General features: G+C 45.7%; 1 protein-coding gene and 1 non-coding gene across 3 annotated transcripts; one reads left to right on the top strand and one right to left on the bottom strand.

Annotated features, from left to right (window-relative positions):
* Positions 1-541: 541 nt before the first annotated feature.
* Positions 542-624, bottom strand: TRNAL-UAA (transfer RNA leucine (anticodon UAA)). Its single transcript has one exon. It is a non-coding gene; the product is annotated as a tRNA-Leu (tRNA).
* Positions 625-699: 75 nt separating this feature from the next.
* LOC123096926 (F-box/LRR-repeat protein 4) lies at positions 700-14,686 on the top strand. 2 transcript variants are annotated; one of them, XM_044518716.1, is made up of 9 exons: positions 700-1,133; positions 1,475-1,741; positions 10,845-10,992; positions 11,083-11,251; positions 11,584-11,769; positions 12,131-12,323; positions 12,879-12,955; positions 13,085-13,235; positions 14,183-14,686. In XM_044518716.1, exons 1-9 carry the CDS (start codon positions 834-836, stop codon positions 14,477-14,479), a joined length of 1,788 nt encoding a protein of 595 aa, XP_044374651.1. In that variant the 5' UTR covers positions 700-833; the 3' UTR covers positions 14,480-14,686. The 2 variants fall into 2 exon arrangements, with proteins under 2 accessions (XP_044374651.1, XP_044374650.1); XM_044518715.1 differs by having other exon boundaries at positions 10,845-11,251.
* Positions 14,687-18,862: the final 4,176 nt, after the last annotated feature.

Below are 18,862 nucleotides of genomic sequence, written 5' to 3'. Positions count from 1 at the left end.
TGATGGTAGAAATATTGGCAATGTGAAATGTGTATGTAGTGTTAGTGTTAGCTCAACTGAACGTCAACCTAATTAAGACCTTGAATTTTCACATATGTCCTATCAGGAGGAAGGTTTGCGTTTCTATATATACATTCCATTGGTGTTCAAACGCAATTACACACAAAAACATTGGTATTTTACTACTTCAGAACTGGAGGCTATCTATTTATCGGTGATATATTTGTGTTTAGAACTGAACTTGAAGTCGCATATTCAAGCAGAGTGTGGTTTAATTAAATAATATTTCTTCTATAAAAAACCAGATAATCTCTCTCTATGGCTGTGGACGTAAGGCACTGTAACATGAACCATTCAAAATATATAAATCATTTGAAATTCCCAATATCATTCACATATTTCTATTATGAACCATTCAAAATATATAAATCATTTGAAATTCCCAAATATCATTCACATATTTCTATTATAATTTTTACAATGGACAGGCCCGTGTTGCGCCTTCATTGTCTAGTATTTACTATATTAGAGAAAATAAGGCTGCTGGCTGTGGGTTCGAACCCACGCGCACTTATAGTGCAGAAGATCTTAAGTCTTCCCCCTTAACCACTCGGGCAAACCAGTTAATTCGTGATATATCTGGTGTAGCCAGACTTATATTTTGTATGCAACCAAATCGGGTAGATCCGAATCTACGAGTCACCTGTACTGCATATACGGTCGTGCACAGTAATGCTTTCACTTCCGCGGCATCTCTTCCCCTCCGCCACCTCCAACTTTTAAATTCCCTAACTCATCCCGGTCGCTCTTTATCTCCGGCGACGCCCGCCGCGATGAAGGGCGCCGACCTGATAAACGTGGCCCTTCCGGAGGAGCTCCTGGAGGACGTGCTCCGACGTGTCGGCGGCGAAAAGCGCGACCTGGACGCCTGCGCCCTCGTCTGCCGCCGCTGGCGCCGCCTCGACCGCGCCACGCGCAGGTCCGCCAAGCTCCCAGCATCCGGGGTTCACGCGGACGAGGTGGTAGGCCTCTTCGTGGAACGGTTCCCGGCGCTCGCAGACGTCTCCATTGACGAGCGCCTCTCTGCCGACGCCGCCGTGGTCTCCGCTCCTGCGTCTAGATCGCGCCGCCACGTGAGTGACCTGGATCTGATGGCAAAATGTGTGCCTTTTGGTGCGTGCGCTCGCGAATCGTGTGGAATATCGCTCCCTGCAGCTAATTCTTGGATCGAAATCTTGAAGAGCTATAGTTTGACGAAATGTTGCATCTGGTTTATCGGTGACCACATATATATCATCTTTATTATCTGGTTGTACACATTGTAGGTGGCTTGCATTTGCATGACTTGAATACAGAGATCCTAGTGTGTATGGGTCATGGCATTTTGATCATTTCTCAAGGGACAGCGCTTGTTCACTCACTATCAATGCTGCACAATACGACGGATACACTAAAATACTACTTCTTGATGCAGGTGATTAGCAGTATCCCATCTGGTAGCCGTAGGAGGATGTCCCCGGTGCCACGTTTTGCAGGGATTTTATTCCCATTGCCATCGGAACAGACACCCAGCGCTGATGGGATAGAGAGCTTTTGTTTGACTGATGTTGGCTTAACTAGTCTCGCCAGAGGCTGCAAAGGGCTGGAAAAACTAAGTCTAGTATGGTGTTCTGCCATATCTTCAACAGGCTTAGTGAGAGTAGCAGAGAACTGTAAGAAATTGGCTTCTTTGGATATCCAGGTAATGCCGTGCTACTTGTTCTGCACCTTTTCCTTTGTTATTGACTTCATGACCTCTGTGTTTTACCATGTGTGTTCGTAGAAGACTTAAAACATCAGCCTTTCTGTAGCCCCCCTCTATAAATGGCCCAACATAGAGTTTACACGCATTTTGGTGCGTTGAATGCAATGATATCTTAGGATTGTCATTGAGTTATTATACTTTGCTTTAATCAAAGAAAAACGCTTTTGCATTACAAATTTTCAATCGATCCATTTATATGCTTGAACATTTCTCTTCACAATTTTGTTGACAAAATATGTAAGACCCCATATGCGGTACTATTCCAAATATAGACCCTTCGACCCCTATCTGGAATAGAAGCACATATAGTACAGTCGAAACATATGACTTCATAATATACACGCACTATCATATGTCGTGGACTTTACAAATTGATTATCATTATAACACCACTAGAGAAGATGCGACATAAAGATATGAATAGGGCAATACAAGTGCCAAGATTCAAATTTATTACAATCAGAGACCACTTGGTCCAACACTATATTAACACAGCAGAACATAGCATAGTCAGAGTACACACAAAATCCACATTGGCCTAAGAGGCTGGAAAGTAAGCAGGTGATCCCTCCCATGGGTTCCAGGCTGTCACCTGAGATCCACTATTCTATTCGTCGATGTTATCGAACTCAACATAATCGCGACCAGAATCTACATCTCAATTGTAGAAGTAGTTTGCAAGTTGTTGTGACAAGGGTGAGTACAAAGGTACTCAAACAAGTCTTATCACCAAGGGTACTAGCACTAACAATACAATTTGGTATGAAGGGGATAAGTGATGAAGCTGCAAGCACTAAGCATCAACTACAACTTACGTCTATTAGATATAAGATAAGAGAGCATAATCAATGCAAGGTATCTCATGTACTCCCTCTATAAACTAATATAAGATCTTTTAGATCACTAAGTTTATAGAGGGAGTACTCCCTCCGTCCGGAAATACTTGTCATCAGAATGAATAAAAGGGGTTGTATTTAGATGTATATTAGTTCTAGATACATCCATTTTTATCCATTTTGATGACAAGTATTTTCGGACGGAGGGAGTACTAATCATCCTATTCACCTGCCTACGCAAACATAAGACTACCTTGTCCTCCCCTTCGTATACCCCACAGAGAGGAGACAATCAAGGTACTCACACATTGGCAAGTTTTAATTATTAGGTTGAAGTTGTTCTACGAACTATTACCAAGCTCCAAGTCGTCCATTACCGCAGACACGGCTTTTCGAAAAGATTTAACCCTGCAGGGGTGCACCAATGACCCAATATCCATATTGGTTTGCTCTTCCCAACTGGATGCTGCCCATTATAGGCACCCATGTGATGGGATAGAACCATAAGTTCTGAAATGACTCAACACTGTTCCGTACACAACAGACAAGTCTGAGCCACCTTGTTAGGTGTAACCAAGATCGTAAGTCCGAGCGTGACCCCAATCCGGTCCTAACCGTGGGGAGAGGTTGGTGACTAGCTGCTATTCCAAGAGTAGCCCCGTGATCAGCTCCGTGTTGCATATAATCCAGTCAAGAGGTGTATACCCACCCTCTAACTGTATGCGAAACAACCAAACATTAGGTGATGACTATTTCATGTAGGATGGCTATCTCTTAAAAAATGATTGTTTGTGCATCCCAAGGCATTCTTTGCCTGACAAACTAATTAGAGAACTCCATTCAAGTGATCTTAGTGGCCATGTTTGACGGGACAAGACTATAGCTAACCTGGAAGCTCGTTACTTTTGGTCACAACTAAAGAGAGATGCTGGAAAGTTTGCTCAGCGGTGCTCCATATGTCAAACCTGTTGTTACTCCATGAAGTCTGACCGAAAGAATAGGTTTGCCACATGATGAGCATCTGTTGTCTTGCGGCATGGGATGAATTGAGCCATTTTAGATAATCCATCCACGACCACAAACACAACATCACTCCCTCGTCTTGTTCTTGGCAAGCCCAAGACGAAGTCCATAGAGATGTCCTCCCATGGAGTTTCAAGTTGGTGATAAGGTGATGATTTCTCCTTTTACAATCAGCAAGTCTGACCGAAAGAATAGGTTATACATGCCTTTGCCTCCGAAAAAGGAGAGACCATTCCAAGTTGGTGATAAGGTGATGATCTACCTCCGAAAAAAGGCTGCCTTTAGGTGTTAAAGGGAAGCTTAGGCAGCGAAGTTATGGGCCCTTCTCTATTATGACAAAGATAAATGATAATGCTTATGAGATAGATCTTCCAAGTGACGTGGGTATATCAAGCACTTTCAACGTTGCGGACTTGACTCTCTACCATCCAGAAGAAGCGCTCTATGAAGATAACTCGAGGTCGAGTTCCAAACAATCAGGGGAGAATGATGAGGAACAATAGATGAGGAAAACAAAAATAAAATCATATGCCAAATTTGTTTGGCTACTTCTAGATACTTCTATTGTAGTCTAGTATTTCTTTTCTTTTCTCAACCCTAGCTACTGTTTTCGATAGTCTTCTAGCTATGAATAGTGATGAGTAGAATGGTGAACCTTAAGTAATGTTTTTTGGAGTGTTCTAGCCATAACTAGAAGTGAGATGTGAAGGCTTCCCAAAGCCCTATAAATAGTGGTCCTCACCTCTAGTTTGTAACAAGACTATGTACCCACTACCTATAATAGAACTTGTTGTTCTTATCTAATATCTTGGACTAAATCTTGTGCTCTAGGAGTTTTGGATTGAACTCCTGCTGCCATATCAGCCCATCTTCGCCTCTAAAGCGATACCTAGCACAACACGTTGAGGTTGTTCCTTCAACACTTGTGCTGTACACATTGTAGCACCAAGGTGGAGTTGCTCCTCCACAACCTTGTGCTGCTTCAAGGAGAGGAAAGGAAAGAGGGATGGATGGGGACGCCACAGACGTCAAGGGGGGCTTGGGAGGTTGTGACGGCGAGTAGCAGGTGGCTGTCACCATCGGCTCACGGCGTGTGCACACGCCCTCTGTCTTGCATGCGATGAATTGAAACAGTGACGACGCTTACAGTTCTGCTGGTGGGCTGGGCTGGCTTAGGTAAGTGGAAGGTTGGCCTTTCTGTTTTATTTCTTTCCTTTTTCTATTTAGAATAGGAAAAGAAAAGAAGAAAACAAATGAATGGCCAGAGATGAAATATTTTATATAGGCTCTATGTTTTATACAGACTAGATGATTCCCCGCGCGTTGCTGCGGGATTTGTTCATGAATTTTCTGAGTAACATCGACATATCAATGAAGATAACAATTTGAATCAATAATATGACAGATTTCATATATAGGTAATGATTCAAATTTATTGGTATGTATAACCGCTGACATAAAAGATACCACACAACAGAAAAGTGAGAATGTATCGACCAACCTACAATACGACACAACCAAAATGTCAAATGGGAAAGCAAAGCATTAAGCAAAGGGATGAGAAAGGTCAGGATCCAAACTGGAGTAATAAAGCTCTACTACTAACTTGCACACTGAGACTGCAGAGCAAGAAATATACAATAAGGGAAGGTCAAGAGGCCATCACATGCATAATGGTGGAGGATTGCAGAAAATATGCAGGTGGTACCAATAGAGCTGACGCAAATACATGCCCCACATGATGATATATATATTATGTAGTTTTGTATTTCTAAAATCACCTTGAAACATGAGAATGTTTCTTGGTTAGAATAGGTTGTGATCAACACAAAAATGGTTCAGTTGAAACGTCAAGCATATGATCTTCAAGGTTTCATCCTCATAACAATGATGTAGAAAATAAACAATTCATGAACTTGAAGTTGTTGCACCGGAGGAGTTGTGGAGTAAGATCATGTTCTTTTTCTGGTGGTGTTGATGTTAAGGCCCCGTTCTGATCTTCTCCACGATCCAACTTCTGGAAATAGCCAGTAGAAGCCAGCAGAACGACCCAGCTTCAAGAAGCCCGCTCCTAGAGAAAGAGCAGCCCGCCATGCAAATTTCTGAAGCAGCGGAAGCGCAGCTTCACAAAAACCAGAAGTGGAAGTTGCTCTAAATTACATAGGAATGCCCTCCCGAAGTGAATCCTTGAACCGTTTTTCTCTGATCAAACAGTTTTCCTCTCGTTACGAGCCATCAAACTGGGCCTCAAGCTCTCTTCGTGGGCTGCTGGCCCATCCTGAGGGAGACCTGGGAAAATCTGGAGCTGCTCATAGCTGCCGAACACATCCTGCTCCTGTAGGAAGCTGGCGGCGGCTAGCTTCTCGGGAAGCTGCATCCTCGCACGCGCTCTCGTGAGGACCTGGCCGTCTTTCGTCTGTCCGGCCGTGTGCACGACCCAGCGGACATCCGCCGTGCCGCCATTCTGGAGATCGTCGAATTGCTACCAGCTCGTGTCCCCTCAGAGGCGCCGGAGGTCAGGACGCTCACGTACCCCATCTCCATCGCGCTCGCACGTACTGCCCCGCTCCGGGCGCCCCCTCCCGGTGTCCAGGCCAATGACGACCCCGCCCGAGGAGGCGTCGGCAATAGGCATGGCCAAGGCCAGGGCCCCAGACATGGACGGGCGCGACGCCGCGGCCGAAAGCGCAGCGGACTGACGCAACGCCGGGCGGCCGGGCCGACGGCATGGCCATGGACGCGTTTGCATGGCGCGCCTGCGTCCGCCCGGGGCGGACCGACGGGTTGAACACGGCGACCTCCTGGCCCCGGCCCGCAACGGCGCGGTGGTGCCGCCTGCCCGACCGTCGAGCGATGGCATGCTGTCGTGGCCGGTTCAGCAGGTTATATTAATTCTATATTAATTCATATCATCAGGAGCATACTTATGGATTTTGGAGCTCAAATAGGTTATATTAATTCATCAAAAGCTCCAAAAGCACCTACTTAGGAGCTTTTATGGCTTTTTGGCCAAAGTGGAAAAGCTGTAAAAGCAAAAGCAAAAGCCCAAACAAACAGGACCTAATATAAATAAGTATGCAGATTTATGAGCAGCATCCTGCTTGATTTGTTTCATATCATCAGGAGCAGCTACACTGGTGATGTATTTTCTTGTGAGGTCCCTTCGCTAAGGATAGTTGGTCTATAAAGTAGTGTCCATTACTGTTATGGTGCTGCTAGAAGGAGAGCGCGAGAGGGCCGGCCGGGGGCCTTTTTGCCCACGGCCGAGCAAGAGGGAAGGGATTTCCCTCTTAGTTCTTGCTTGATTAGATTGATACATCTCCTCCCCTTATATAGAGAGGTTTACTTGACCCCTAAGCAAGCGACCCTTATCTCTGATTAACCCTAAGACTAACGGGCTATACCGCCAGCCCAGGCCCATTAGGCCCATTACGTACTCTAACACTACACCACACCTGGACATGCAGCTTGTCCTCGAGCTGCAACCTAACCAACTTATAACCATGACTCGACGCAACACAAACCTAACACCTAAAAACAAGCCTTTTACATCTCGGCTTGTTTTAATACTCTCAACCTGAAATGGACTGGGACGCTTTATTTTGGACCCCTGAACAGAAAGTGGACACCATCCGCACGTTGGACGTGCACGTGTACAGCCACCTGGATCCCATGGACACCATCTGGACAAAAGGAGTGCATGTGTATGGCCACCTGGAAGTGGTCGCAAGAGCGACCAGCAGAGGCGCCCTTGCGGCGGCCGGCGGCGGAATGCAGTGGTGCTACGCGATGCGCTCCTGTCGGTGACACCATGTCTTCTCCCCACCAAACGGCTGTTGGTCTGCACCGCACAGAGAAGAGTGGAGGGCTTTCGATGGAGAAGGGCGAGGAGGGGTGTGCCCCCCCAACCGCCGATGTCGCAGACTTTGAGGTCGCTGTCCGTGGGGAAAATAGCATGCCCAAGATCCCCGACGCAGCGGATGAGATCGAGGTCCTTTGCGCAGCGAAGCGCAACTGGGAGGAGCGGCAGCTGCAGACCACGCATCTCCCGCACACGCCGACGCACTAGGAGGCCGCGCGCAGCAGCCTGTAGCCTCACCGCCGCCGACACGTGGCGGGTAGTGATCCAAGCCGGAAGCGGTGACGGCGACGGCGGGAACTTGATCTGCTGGATGGGAACGCCCTGGGGAAGCGGTGATGGCGACGGCGGGAACTTGATCTGGTGGATTGGGACTCCAGCGCGGTCGATGCAGGACCGGCGGTGGCTGCGGTAGCTGCGGCGGAGCGCCGGGCGCGGCGGAGGCCGCCATGAGCGGCGGCTGCCACTGCAGCCAGGGCGGGGCGGTGGTGGCGGTGGATGGCAGCTGCAGCGGCCCGGCGAGCGTGGCGGAAGCCGCCTGGTGCGACGGCTGCCACGGCAGCCACGGCGACGCGGTGGCGGCGATGGGCGGTGCAGCCGGGTGCGGCCCCTAGGACCCGGCCAAGAACAGGCGGATCTCCTGGACCGCCTGGGTTAGGTACCGCAGCGCCCCGGACACCTCCTCCGGGGTGAGGACGGCGGGGGCGGGCGTGACGAAGGATCCCGGCGCGGGCAGGAGCGGGGCGACGGTCGTGGTGGTCGCCGGAGGCAACGAGGTGACCGGCAGCGGAAGAGACGGGTTGGGCGGCGGTGAAGACATGATCGAACCGAAGCTAACTGATACCAAAGGCCTTTTTGCCCACGGCCGAGCAAGAGGGAAGGGATTTCCTTCTTAATTCTTGCTTGATTAGATTGATACATCTCCTCCCCTTATATAGAGAGGTTTACTTGACCCCTAAGCAAGCGACCCTTATCTCTAGTTAACCCTAAGACTAACGGGCTATACCGCCAGCCCAGGCCCATTAGGCCCATTACATACTCTAACAATTACAAATATTTGATATATTTATCAAAATAGAATTGCTATTTTTACTCTTAAGGATAATAGCAAACCTCCCACCACTTATGTGGCTGAAACCTGGAAGGAACAGATCCTTTCTTTGAGATGCCTGGAAATGTTTCATAGTTTCAGTATGCAGCAAGTAGTTTGTTAGTGAATATCAAATATTTGCTAGCATGTATAGCAGCAGGCTGCATTGAAAGTTCATTGTGTCATCAACCGAGAAGCTTTTCTGATGATGACTCATAGGGAACTTGGCAGGCGAACCAGCAATGAAGCAAAAGTAGTGTTCATTAGAAATATTTGATATATTTATCAAAATAGAATTGCAAGTTTTACTCTAAGGATAATAGCAAACCTCTCACCACTTATGTGGCTGAAACCTGGAAGGAACAACAGATCCTTTCTTTGAGATGCCTGAAAATGATTCATAGTTTCAGTATGCAGCAAGTAGTTTGTTAGTGAATATCAAATATTTGGTAGCATGTATAGCAGCAGGCTGCATTGAAAGTTCATTGTGTCATCAACCGAGAAGCTGTTTTGATGATGACTCATAGGGAACTTGGCAGGCGAACCAGCAATGAAGCAATATGGTAGATGAAGAATTTGGCTGGAGAAATCTGGGAGAACCTAGTACAGCGAGGGGACTGAAACAGGTTGTAGGCGGGGCTGAGGGTGCATATGTGACCTGGCCTAGGATGTTTCCTTCCTCTCGCTAATAATTGCAAGAGCAAACTACAGAAAAAGATGGCATGTATAATTCCAATTCACCATGCACAACATATACAGTAGCCTGATCGTGTCAAGTTTTAACATTTCACACACAATTCTATAACTTGAGCTTTGTGTCAGCCAAGACATGATCTTTCCATGAAAGGGGTAGCTCAACCAAATAACACTGTCATGGCAGGAGCATACGAATACCACATCAAAACACCGAATCAAGCCAATCTTAAATCAAATCAAGGGAGTGGGAAAAGGAGAAGAGATGCTCACGCTCTACTTATGTTTGGGCTTGCGGGCATTCATGGTGGCAGCGAGAAGGCGGGGGAGGTTGTCAAACTTGGTGCGCTCGATGTGGGGCGACCACTCCTCAGGGCCCTTGCAGCAGAGGAACACGGTGTTCGTGGAATATCACCGTCCCGGCGAACCTGTCCTTCCTGAGCTCCTCCCGCTTGAACCCTTTCTCCTTGTCCAGATCGAACGCCACAACGGGGATGGGGGCGTCCAGCACGTCCGAGAACTTGTACATCTTGTCCAGATCGGAGGCCACAATGGGGATGGGCGTCTCCAGCACGTCCAAGGCCGCCGGCGCTAAGAGGGCTCAGAGCAGAGCAACGACTCATTCTGCTGCGCTCCTCGCGGATCTGGCTGAGCGGCAGTGGAACCTCGGCCCGGCTGCGTCCCATTGCCCAGAGAGGTGTCGAAGCGAAACAAAACCGGCGGACATGAGGCGGGCGGGACCAGTGGTCAGAACTGGAGGAGCGCCCTCACACGAAGATTGTTGTCCAGCAGCCAGACTGTGGGAAATATTGGTCTCATTTTGACGAGGGAGAAAGGAGTCGATTGGTGTAGATGTCCGTCGCTCTTCGCGGCTGTAGACGAAATGCTTGTGTGGCTGGAAAATTGTTGGATAATACGATACGTTTCGCCGGTTACAGAAGATGGAAAGGGAACGATGGCTACTAAAAAACAAAAATTTCAAAAGTTGCAAATTTGCTGAGGTGGACTGTTGCTGATGTGGATAGCTTGCATGTCAAGAGAATTAGCTTAGTGGGGATGAACTATTTAGGTATTATAGATGCCCACAAAATTGATTCTATCAATTTTGGAAAAGTTTGAATTCAAATTCATTTGCTGCAAGATCAAAGTGTGCAAAATTTGTGAGAATTTTACGAAAGGCTTGTAATGTGATAAGAAAGCCATGTGCAAAGTTGTGAAACAATTGGAAAAGTTTAAATTTGAAAAGGTTCAAATCATTTGCAAATTGGATTTGAATTGTAGCAATTGTTTAAAATAGTTGCTGGCCTTGAAAAATGTTTCTGAAGTCTTGGATATTTTTAATATGCCACATATTGCTTAAAAGATTAATGACATTGATGATGACATGAAATGCAAACTATCTATTAAATAAAATGAACAAGACAATGCTAGGGTTTGTTGCACTTGGGCTGTTACAAAATACATACAATTCTTTTCTTGAGCAGTCTCAGTAGTCAATTCCTACTTTTGGACAAAATGTGAACGGAAACTTATCTGCAGGCTTGCTATATTGGAGATCCAGGACTAGTTGCTATTGGGGAAGGCTGCAATCTACTTAACAATTTGAGCTTGCGCTTTGTTGAAGGCGCAACAGATGAAGGCTTGATTGGATTAATAAAGAGCTGTGGACAGTCACTGCTCTCTCTTGGTATTGCTAATTGTGCTTGGATGACTGATGCATCTTTGCGTGCTGTTGGATCCCACTGTCCTAACCTTGAAATCCTGTCACTGGAATCAGAACTTGTTAAGAATGAAGGAGTGATTTCTATTGCTAAAGGATGTCGCTTGTTGAAAAATTTGAAGCTGCAATGTATTGGTGCTGGCGATGAGGCCCTAGAAGCTATTGGTTCATGCTGTTCGTTACTAGAAATTTTATCGCTAAATAACTTTGAAAGATTCACAGACAGGTACTCAGTATATTTTCACTTTAATCTGTTGAGGCACAAACTCTATTTTTGTTTCAATATGTTTTTGTTGTTGTTTATTAAATATCTATTTGGACTTTCTAAGATATTCTGTTATCCTTTATGTGATTCTCAATTCGATGAATGCTACATTGTGGGCGTTGCTGAAGTACTTTACTAGGATTTAGGAATTCATATTTGTTGTTTCCCGTTGAATTTGATTTCTTAACTGTAGGTATTGGCCCTCTGTTACTTCTTGTTGTTGCCAACTTTTGCTTTTTCTGTTAGTTTTGTAGGTCTCCTGATGGTTTGCTGACTTACTTTTGGATTTGCAGGAGCCTTTCTTCCATCGCGAAAGGGTGCAAGAATCTTACAGATCTTGTTCTCAATGATTGCCTGTTACTAACTGATAGAAGCCTTGAATTCGTAGCACGCAGCTGCAAAAAAATAGCACGTCTTAAGATCAATGGTTGTCAGAATATGGAAACTGCTGCACTGGAGCACATTGGACGATGGTGCCCGTATGTTTTTGTTGAGAACTCGATTTGTTAAAAGTTCCCTTTCTTCAATTGACGTTTTATGTAGATTTGATTATCCAATATTAATTAAGTGGGATGTAGTTCAAGTGAGGGAATTAGTATGGTATGAAGAATTATTGTTAAAAGGAATATGTTAGAAAACTGCGTCTGTGAAATAACTGCAAGTTGGTTTGCTATTATGACATTTACAACAAAAGCATGGGCTATCCTAGTTTGCAACTTTGCGAAAAGTAATTATTTCACATTACTATGTTAGTGTTATTAAGTTACCTGCACTTTTTAGCTATATATTCTTCTTCTTTTGTGTGTTAATGGTACATGCTTTCTCATCTTATGAAAGCAGGGGCCTTCTGGAACTCTCTCTAATTTACTGCCCAAGGGTCCGGGATACTGCATTTCTGGAGCTTGGTAAAGGCTGCACCCTTCTCCAGTCTCTTTATTTAGTTGACTGTTCAAGGATAGGTGATGATGCTATGTGCCACATAGCTCAAGGTTGTAAGTACTTGAAAGAAATTTCCATTCGACGTGGTTATGAGGTAATTTCCAAGTCTGCATCAATTTAAGCCTAGCATGTATGGAGACAGATGGGACCTTTTTGCGTATGTGCAATTTATGGTCTAATTCTGTTTGGGAAAATTTTGTTTTTGCCACTCTAGATTTTGCCAATTTTTCCTTATGCCACTCTAGATTTTGACATTTCACTTTTGCCACTCTTAGCTTTTGACAATTATCACAATTGCCATTCTGTGGCATAAAAAAAAATTAGAGTGGCAAAAGTGAAATAAAATTATTTTGCTTTTGCCACAGAATGTCAATTGGATAATTGTCAAAAGCTAAGAGTGGCAAAAGTGAAATGTCAAAATCTAGAGTAGCATAAGGAAAATTGGCAAAAACTAGTGACAAAAACAAAATTTTCCCATTCTGTTTGGCACAGTTTTCTGCTTTATGCCTTCTAAAGCAATTGGTTGCTTCTGAAATACATTTCTGGAGTATGAAACAGGGTGTGTTTAGATGGAACATATATTGTTATATGTGCATTTGAAGTCCAGAATCCTGATTTGTTTGGTTGATTGAATTCTTTTGGTATGAAGGTAGGAGACAAAGCATTGATATCAATTGCTGAGAATTGTAAATCACTTAAGGAGTTAACGCTCCAATTTTGTGAGAGGTAAATACTACCATTCATTTATCCAGTTTTTTTATTTATCTTGCCCATGTATATCATTTACTGAAGTACTTCTCCATGATGATATGTTGACATCTCAGTTTGTGAATTTTGTTTCAACTTTTTCTTCAGGGTATCTGATACAGGGCTGGCTGCAATTGCTGAAGGTTGCTCTCTTCAAAAGTTAAACTTGTGCGGGTGCCAATTAATCACTGATAATGGACTGGCTGCCATTGCGAGAGGATGTGGTGATCTTGTCTTTCTGGACATAAGTGTTCTGCCGGTACATACTTTGACACTGAATTTACTGTACTATCAATCATCCAAAAATTGAGTATGAGAATGACCTTTAGTTCACTTCTTCAAACATCAAACTAGGTTTGGGAAACAGTCGAAAACTGGCTGGTAAGACCATTTAGCTTGATTTCACAAAGAGAAAATGTGATCCTCGTGATTTGATCGCACACATGGTCTTTCTCTTTCGTGGTGTGGGAAACCTGTTAATAGATTGCCCTAGCACAAGTCATTAGGAGTCTGAATTAAAATTATGTCCATTTTTACCTGAAGAAACCAGAATGGCAGTATGATCTTGACTGGATACAACCCAGAATTCAGTCTTACATCCAGGTTCTGTTATATAGGAAACTTCAAGAGTACCTTGTCTTCATAATTGTTGGGTTTAGATTTACAAGTTAAATATACTCCCTCCGATTTGAATTAATTGACGCAGCCTCTATACAATGTAAATTTTAAAAACAGTGAAACATAAAAAAAGTATATGTAAACAAACAAACAAACAAACAAAAGTTTTTGTAGCTCAGGAAAATATGGCAGAATTTGAGATACCAATATGAGCTGTTCAAATGTGAAGTATGTTGGTCATCAAAAGGAAAATGAAGTATGTCATGATATGAACTCTTCTGCATCACCCAACATAGAAATGTTGCCTTGCATGCAAGGGATCAACAACGCCCCAGTAAGTCTGGTTGCCCTCAACGTGAGGGAACAGCAGCGTCTTGTGTAAGTGTAGGTATTCAAAATTTTCACCACTGAACTGGAACCGGCACAGGGAAGGAATCCAGCGCTAATCTTGATAGATTGTGTTTATTTTTGAAGAAGTGGAAAGATCCATGTTACAGTTATTTTGTACCCAGTCCTCCATCTTTAGTAAAAGCTTGCACTATTTTCGTATTGTATTATCTTTGTTGATGATTTGGTTGCAAACTGCAGATGACAGGGGACATGGGGCTGGCAGAGATTGGCCAAGGCTGCCCCCAGATTAAAGACATTGCACTCTCGCACTGCCCAGGGGTCACCGATGTTGGTCTGGGACACCTGGTCAGGGGGTGCTTACAGCTGCAGTCATGCCAGCTGGTGTACTGCAAGCGAGTGACCAGCACCGGAGTGGCGATCGTCGTCTCGAGCTGCTCTAGGTTGAAGAAGCTCCTCGTTGAGGAGGCAAAGGTCAGTGAGAGGACACGTCGGAGGGCAGGACCCATCTTATCATTCCTCTGCTCTGGGCTTTAGCTTTAGCTTCAAAAGAGAGGGAGAGAGAGAAAAATGTTGTTGTATATAACTCCTTTGTTGTTTTACAAAGCGGCTGCAGTTTAAACCTTACAGTACATTGAGCAAAACAAACAAAGAAAGAAAGAAATTGTTGTATGAAACTCAAAGTTGTTGAACCATCAACTGTATGAATCCAGAGTGACGATGTTCAGCAGGTGCCGCCGTGAACTGTGCTTCAGCTGCCGCATACCACCAAACGTAGCATTGATGAATTGTTTTGCTTGTGTATACTCCCTCCGCCCCTAAATATAGGTCCTTTAGAGATTTTTTTCGAGGGTAGGTCCTTTAGAGATTTCAATATGAACTATCTATGGATATATATAGACATATTTTAAAGTGTAGATTCACTCATTTTGCTTCGTATGTGGTGCATGTTGAAATCTTCTTTTTTCTGCGTGGTAATACGTGTTTGATTCATATCATAAAGATTAAAGTACAAGCCACGTAAGGACCGATATGACAAAACTAAAAAGATTGCATAACATCTGAGCTTGACACCAACGCCTGTCACCTACCTTCAGCACCACCACAACAGCCATTAAAGAAAAGAATGATGGGTCACCTCCTTACCTGAACTCGACGCGGCTCCATTGCTGATATGCAGCTTTGGGGACCTCCAAGGCGGCTCACCAAAAGTGAAGCCATTGCCGTTGAACGAATCAGACCAGGGCAACACCTTGGACACGCCATCGAACTCCAGATCAGGCATCCCACCACGACTAAGACGCCGAAGGAGAAAACCACACCTGCCATCCATCAACCATGAACCCAACACATGTTCCATCTTCTAGATGTTGTCGATGCAGACCACAATCTGCATTCGCTCCTGGACTACCTCCCAAGCTCCGCACCAACGTTGGAGCAGATGACGTCGCAACGACGGAGCCCGAGGACACATTTCCGCCACGAGGATGCCACCGCCACCACACATCCTTGCTGGAAATAGACTGGTTTCCAAAATCATCCCCAACCATAGGGCCAATCGCCTTGTCGGGGAAGGATCTGAAGAATTTTTATTCAGTGCCGTCATCGCTGCCGCCGAAGCCAAGCCGATGAACAGCCTAAAAACAATGCTACTTTAGCCTAAAACTATCCACACACGCGGATCCGGCGACCCCCCTCACCACCAACGACCGAGGTCAGTCGGCGGCGAAGGGAAGCCACCGGAAAACGGTGGCGGAGAACTCTCCTTGGGAGAGATGCTGGCGAGATCGCCCTTTTTGTATGTAGTCCATGTTGGAATCTCTAAAAGGACTTATCTAGAAAGATTCACCGCGGGGGAAACAGAGGCTCCTCAGAGTTTAGCGACTTCTGGCCGTCGGATCGTTTTCTTGATGCGTTCCTGGCCGTTGGATCTCGCTCCTAGACAATCTGGGCCGCCGGATCAAACCGAAACACTATTGCAATGAATAGTGTGCCCTCCGACGTGACACCGCCTGTAAAATTGGGTGGCCACCGAGGGCATTTTCGACATTTGGCGTACCCCTGGGCGGACGAGCTGCCAGCTCAATAGGAGAGAGCGCGTGTGTTCTCCCCTTCCCCCGCTCCCCACTCTCCTAACCCTAGCTCCTCCTCCTCCTCGCCGCCGCCGCCCGCCCTCAAGTCCCCCATCGATCTCGCCCCTCGCCTGCCGCATCGCTTTCACCTCCTCCTCAACTGCCGGCCTCCCCCCGTGCTCGGTAGGAGTGCAGGCCCCACCCTCGCGCGCGCTCCAGCGGCCGCTGTCACGCGCACGCTCGCGAGGCACCCTCTCCCTCTCTCCAACCACCGACGCGACACGCCCCGCCACCGGAAGCTCTCAACCCACGGACGGACGGACAACAGCCCGCCTCCTCGGCCTCGCGCAGCGGCACACCGCGCCTGCGGAAGCGCGACTCGTCGGTGCCCTCCACCCCGAGCGCGGGCGCCCGCGGCGTCGGGAGGCGGACCACGTTCCGGGAGGACGTCGGCCATGCGCCGCCGAGACCTACCTCGTCACGCGCCTCGCCTTCATCCTCCTCCTCTCCCTCGGGTAACTACCGCGGGGCACCAGCGACCCTCGATCACCCCTCCCTCTTCCTCGCCCATGAGGGTTAGGCTTCAATGTTGGTGTCACACGATCGCATTGATCCACTGTATGTGCGACAGACTTTGCATAGTTTTGTGATGATTTGGCCTCGAACAGGAGTATGATTGGCATCACACTGCACACAAATTTCTCTGGTGGGCACGTCTAATCGTCAGAGGAGATCACCCATGTGAACTTATTCCTAATTGATTTAGCCTTCTGTGCAATATCTCTTCCTGTAGACCAGCGATTAGCTTATGATAATCTGCGTTTCTCAGCGCAAGTTCATTGCAGTGGCGCCACACGTTTTCAGTTAATTTTCAGTGAATTTAACCTTCAGTGTTTTTTTCTTCTGTTTTGTACGCACGCTTCATATTTCCTAATATACAATGACTGCCTATAATCTATTCACCAAAACGTCCAAGTGCATATATGATATATTTTCCCAAAAGAAGCTTCTATATGATTGAGCTTGCCCTTTTTCTATGGATATTTTTGATACTTCCTTTATTTGTTTTCAGGGTAGGCTCTCCGTGGATATGTCGACTTCTTGCGGTCCTAATATATGTGGTTTTACTTATGCCTGATTTCATAAGAGGTGTGTGAAAATTGAGTTTATCTTTCGTCTCATCATGTTAGTTATCATTATGGTGATCAAATATTCTTGGCTCTTGACAATAAGTGACTTTGAGCTTGTTAAATTAAACTGCTCTCTGCACAATTGGTAGATGCAGTTGAAGCTTGCTCATTATTTCTAACATACGCATTTCATTCTTTTGGGTTGCCAGTTGGGTATTACTATTTCTTCTCAAGTCAGGTGCTTAGAAGCGTAGTCTATGGAAACCAGCCAAGAAATAGTTAAGCAGAGTTACATACAGCAGAAACAAAAAACATTTGAGTTATGATCCATGTTAGCGTTACTGAAAATCATAATGTACGTGTTGGATCTGTACATACCCACAGATCGTAGCAAACCCAATCCAGTTGTGGTATTTGTAATTGGTGGAGCTTGGATCATTGGGTGAATGAATTTTTCTCAAGATGCCTTTCTCGGTGACTTCCATTGTTGATGGTCATGATTCTGTTTACTTACAGGGCGTGGGGTGGTCTTCTTGGAAGACGGTTAGCGGAGCGTGGAATTATAGTCACTTGCATTGATTATAGGTGCTTACCCTTTGATGGCATTTCTATCTAATTTCATGACTTCTAGGCAAGTGAGTATAGATTGACATATGCTTGGTTGATGAAATATGTAAATATATCTTGCAGAAATTCCCCCCAAGGAACAACAAGTGGCATGGTCAGTGATGCTTCTGAGGCAATTTCATTTATTTGTGATACTATTGTTAGCTATGGAGGTGATCCTGTGATCCTTTGTTATATATTTATATCACAGTACACTACTATGGACGGACTATTTGAAACATCACATAGTCAACTATTCTTTTTATCTTGAAGGAACTATGCGCCGCACTTGAATATCTGATCCTTTTGGGCGGTGATTCTATCCAAAGTCACTGTTGTGACGTCGGTGAGCAACCTCGGGCATCACACTGGGTACTATCGCCTCCCCACCACTCATGACGCCAGGTGAGCTCACTCATCCAGCCTCCTGCCTCTTCGTTCATGTTGCGTTTCTCATGATTATCCTATGTCTTACATCTGCCACTTTTTCGTGGAGGCTGTTCTACTTCTTTGAATTCAGGCGGCACAAGAAGGAGGACCAGGTGATGATCTGGCTGACGGGAGGACCTGGCTACTGCAGCAAGCTAGCCCTCTTCTACGAGAATGGCCCCTTCCACATAGCAGACAACATTTTTTTTAAAACAAGGCAAAAGATTTGTCATTTTCATTGAATAAGAGAGAAGTTTTAACAGGTACCCGCAAGGCGGGGGAATGGAGTCTACTCTCGCGGCATTACATTACACAGGTGTCTAGCGCCTGCAAGCGCCCAAATACGAGCCTCCTCCTTTATCCTAGCAGTGACCATGGTCACCGTGGTAGCGACATTCCTAAAAACTCTTGCATTGCGCTCATTCCAGAGTTTCCATGAAACAAGCATGAGCATGGAGGCCAGAGCCTTCCTCGGGGGCCCCCTATCTAGGATAGTCTTGAACCACCATTCCTTTACAGAAATCTCGTGATGCCAGCCTGCAGTGATAGCACTGTTTACGCCGATCCATGAAGCCACATCAGCCCAAACGCGTTGGGAAAATCTGCATTGGAATAGGAGATGTGGTGCAGATTCAGTAACTTGCTTGCATAAAGGGCAAAGCCCACAATTGGGCCAGCCCCGA

The sequence above is a fragment of the Triticum aestivum genome, chromosome 4D (genome assembly GCF_018294505.1).
Source record: "Triticum aestivum cultivar Chinese Spring chromosome 4D, IWGSC CS RefSeq v2.1, whole genome shotgun sequence".
NCBI classification, from domain to species: domain Eukaryota; kingdom Viridiplantae; phylum Streptophyta; class Magnoliopsida; order Poales; family Poaceae; genus Triticum; species Triticum aestivum.
The sequence above is the reverse complement of the archived record's forward strand: the minus strand, read 5'-3'. Positions and strand labels throughout refer to the sequence as shown.

Coding starts and splice junctions, on each gene's coding strand:
- LOC123096926 (XM_044518715.1), top strand. CDS start 834: ATGAAGGGCGCCGACCTGATAAACGTGGCCCTTCCGGAGGAGCTCCTG. Junction 11,252..11,583: donor TTTGAAAGATTCACAGACAG/GTACTCAGTATA, acceptor TTGGATTTGCAG/GAGCCTTTCTTCCATCGCGA. Junction 12,956..13,084: donor ACGCTCCAATTTTGTGAGAG/GTAAATACTACC, acceptor CTTTTTCTTCAG/GGTATCTGATACAGGGCTGG.